This window comes from Octopus bimaculoides, chromosome 2, assembly GCF_001194135.2.
Source record: "Octopus bimaculoides isolate UCB-OBI-ISO-001 chromosome 2, ASM119413v2, whole genome shotgun sequence".
NCBI classification, from domain to species: Eukaryota; Metazoa; Mollusca; class Cephalopoda; order Octopoda; family Octopodidae; genus Octopus; species Octopus bimaculoides.
The window spans coordinates 34,366,456-34,369,025 of NC_068982.1; the positions used below are offsets into that span (position 1 = coordinate 34,366,456).

The 2,570-nt window shown below is 33.1% G+C and overlaps 1 protein-coding gene across 1 annotated transcript in view; it reads right to left on the reverse strand.

Annotated features, from left to right (window-relative positions):
- The window catches only part of LOC106879526 (BCL2/adenovirus E1B 19 kDa protein-interacting protein 3-like), an 81,679-nt gene extending 79,626 nt beyond the window's left edge, over positions 1-2,053 (reverse strand). Inside the window, exon 1 of the mRNA XM_052976195.1 lies at positions 1,463-2,053. Within this exon, the coding sequence (XP_052832155.1) occupies positions 1,463-1,505 (43 nt within the window). The 5' untranslated portion in view covers positions 1,506-2,053. The remainder of the gene's footprint in view (positions 1-1,462) is intronic.
- Positions 2,054-2,570: the final 517 nt, after the last annotated feature.

Genomic DNA, 2,570 nt, shown 5'->3' on the forward strand with positions numbered 1-2,570 from the left:
ATATATATATATATATATATATATATATATATATACCAACCTATTTGTCTACCTACATATATAACAATTTTAATAACAATAATAATTTAGTGAGGAAGATTTATCGATTGCATCGATTCGGTATGTTTATCTTTGTTGCTAATTATTAATAACACCATTGTTGAGGAAAAACAAAAGCAGAACCTCATTGATATCTGCCAACGATAATAATAAACAGATGACGCGGTAAAGAGTATCCGTGGTTGTTGTTCAGCTCCAGACTGATATCGAAAAAAATAAAATTGTAAAAAAAAAAAAAGAAGAAAAAAGACAAGCAGATCTGTAAATCAAAGGCGTTCTAGCCTTGACAACCCTGATATTCATTTAGACAGGATGCATCTGGGATTACATTATCCAATGCATCATTTCTTTTGGAGTGTAGGTAGGGTGTTATTTGAGATTTGGTTGTTATTTGTTGCAGGTCGAGCGAATATAGAGGCCGACTCCTTTTTTGGTTGGATCTGTTTGAAATGCAGCAAAACTCCCTTGAACCATACTCTATCGCGCCTTAAAATCATAGGTAAATTGGATAACAATATTCTTGTAAAAAAAAAAAAAAAAAGGAAAGATAGACAGGGTAGTTACGGCAAGAGTGTCTATCATCATAGATCTACTCGGTCAGGAGTGTCTCGGGGCTAAACAACAGAAACAAGTGATGACATAGACATTGACTGGCATGAAATAAAGAGAGAAAACACACACATACACACACGCTCACAACTGAAATAATGACAACAAAATAGCAACAACATACAGCTGTAGCAGCAGGACTGAACAAATGAAACAGACATATCAATGAAATAAAAACAACACATATATATACATGTAAACGTAAAAAAAAAAGGAAAAAATTTGAACTGAAACAATGTAATTACTTAAGATAGTAAAAATCATAGTTCTAAGCAATAAACATGTCTTTTATTTTTGTTGATATATATATGTCCTGATCATGCTGACATACCAGCCTCGACTCTTGCGTTTTAATTCGTTCAACATTGTGTAACTAGGAATTAACATTATCCAAGGTATCTACCCGTCCCTTTTTTAAAGACATTACGGTGGGATCTGGAGGAGATTAGGTTGCTGTTTTTCGGAGATCGAGAGATCACGTACGCAGATGCTCCAACAGTGTTTCATCTCGATTTGTTTTTGTTATTTGAATTAACATAGATTACAGCTTTTCTTTCGTATGTTTCTCTGTGGCGACTACCCATGTTTTTTTCCTTCTTTAAAACACGAAAACAGTATGCCTGTCAACGAAGAAGACCTATAAATCAACAATACTGTTATAGCTTTTTTCCCCTCTTGTTTTGCTAATATACCGAACCTTGCATCATTCATAAATAAGGATCTGAGGTGGAGGGAAAATGGCTTAGACCTTTTATCATATGTAAAGAAATGGAGACAACCATATTTTACTTACCGGTTAGATCGTCATCCAATTCAGAAAACTGATTATCTGCCATCGTGGCGATTGTTTTCCACTTCGCTTCTGTCGATGTTGTTTGTGTAGTTCGGAGTTGTTTATTTCTTCGTTCTTCTTTCACCTTTGTTGATATTTCGCTTTTCGCTTTTTGTTGACAAATACAAGTTTAAAATCAATTTCGTTGGTTAAAACCTCTTCTCAATTTAATTACGTAATATTTTTTTTGCTCCTTTTTATACTTTCTACCTCAATTTTCTTCAGCTTTTTTTTTCTTTAAAGAAATCAGCGAAATAATAAAATAAATAGAAAATTGTTAGAAACAGATGTCTATCTAGCAGTGTACGTCTTTATGTTAATCTCGTTGCTTTAAGTCAGCCAGCAACTTGGCTTTGTGTTGCAATTAATAATCACGTTGCTAATATTATTAATGATTTACAGATAACGACGATAATAACAGTAGCAGTATCAAACAAATCTGCTTTTCAAGAAGCAGGCAGACAATTCCACCGAGTCACGATACTTTGTTGATGTTTTCCAAATGTAAGCTTCTTGTTCAATATATTACTGATGATGATGGTGGTGATGGTAATGACGTAGTCGATCACATGACCTCTTTAGGGGATGATGATTGGATAAAATAAAATCAAAGTGATTTGTTGGATTGACTGTTTTTAACCATAATAAACAATCTTAGGGACGAAAGAAGACAATTTTAATTTGTTTATCTATCTCAGAATTATTAGTATTATTATTACTATCATGATCCCACTACTGATAGTATTATATGTCAAGGTAACATAGGTATAACAACGTAAACGGCCAGTTTTCATAAAAATAAGGTTGTAAACACACTGTCGTATTTACACTAGAGTACTCATGCCATAAAAATGACGTCTATTTCATCTTAGTAGAATCTCAGACGACGTGAGAGAACCTTTATTTATTTGATCACTCTACAGAGTAAAAACAGCCAAATCTTCCTAAAGTCACACCCTACCGTTTTAAAACTGGATGGAGACTTAGAATAACATAGTCCTTGGTACAGTGGGTCTTTTTTTTTTTTTATAATGTCTTAGGTGCTTTTTTAAATATATATATATATATA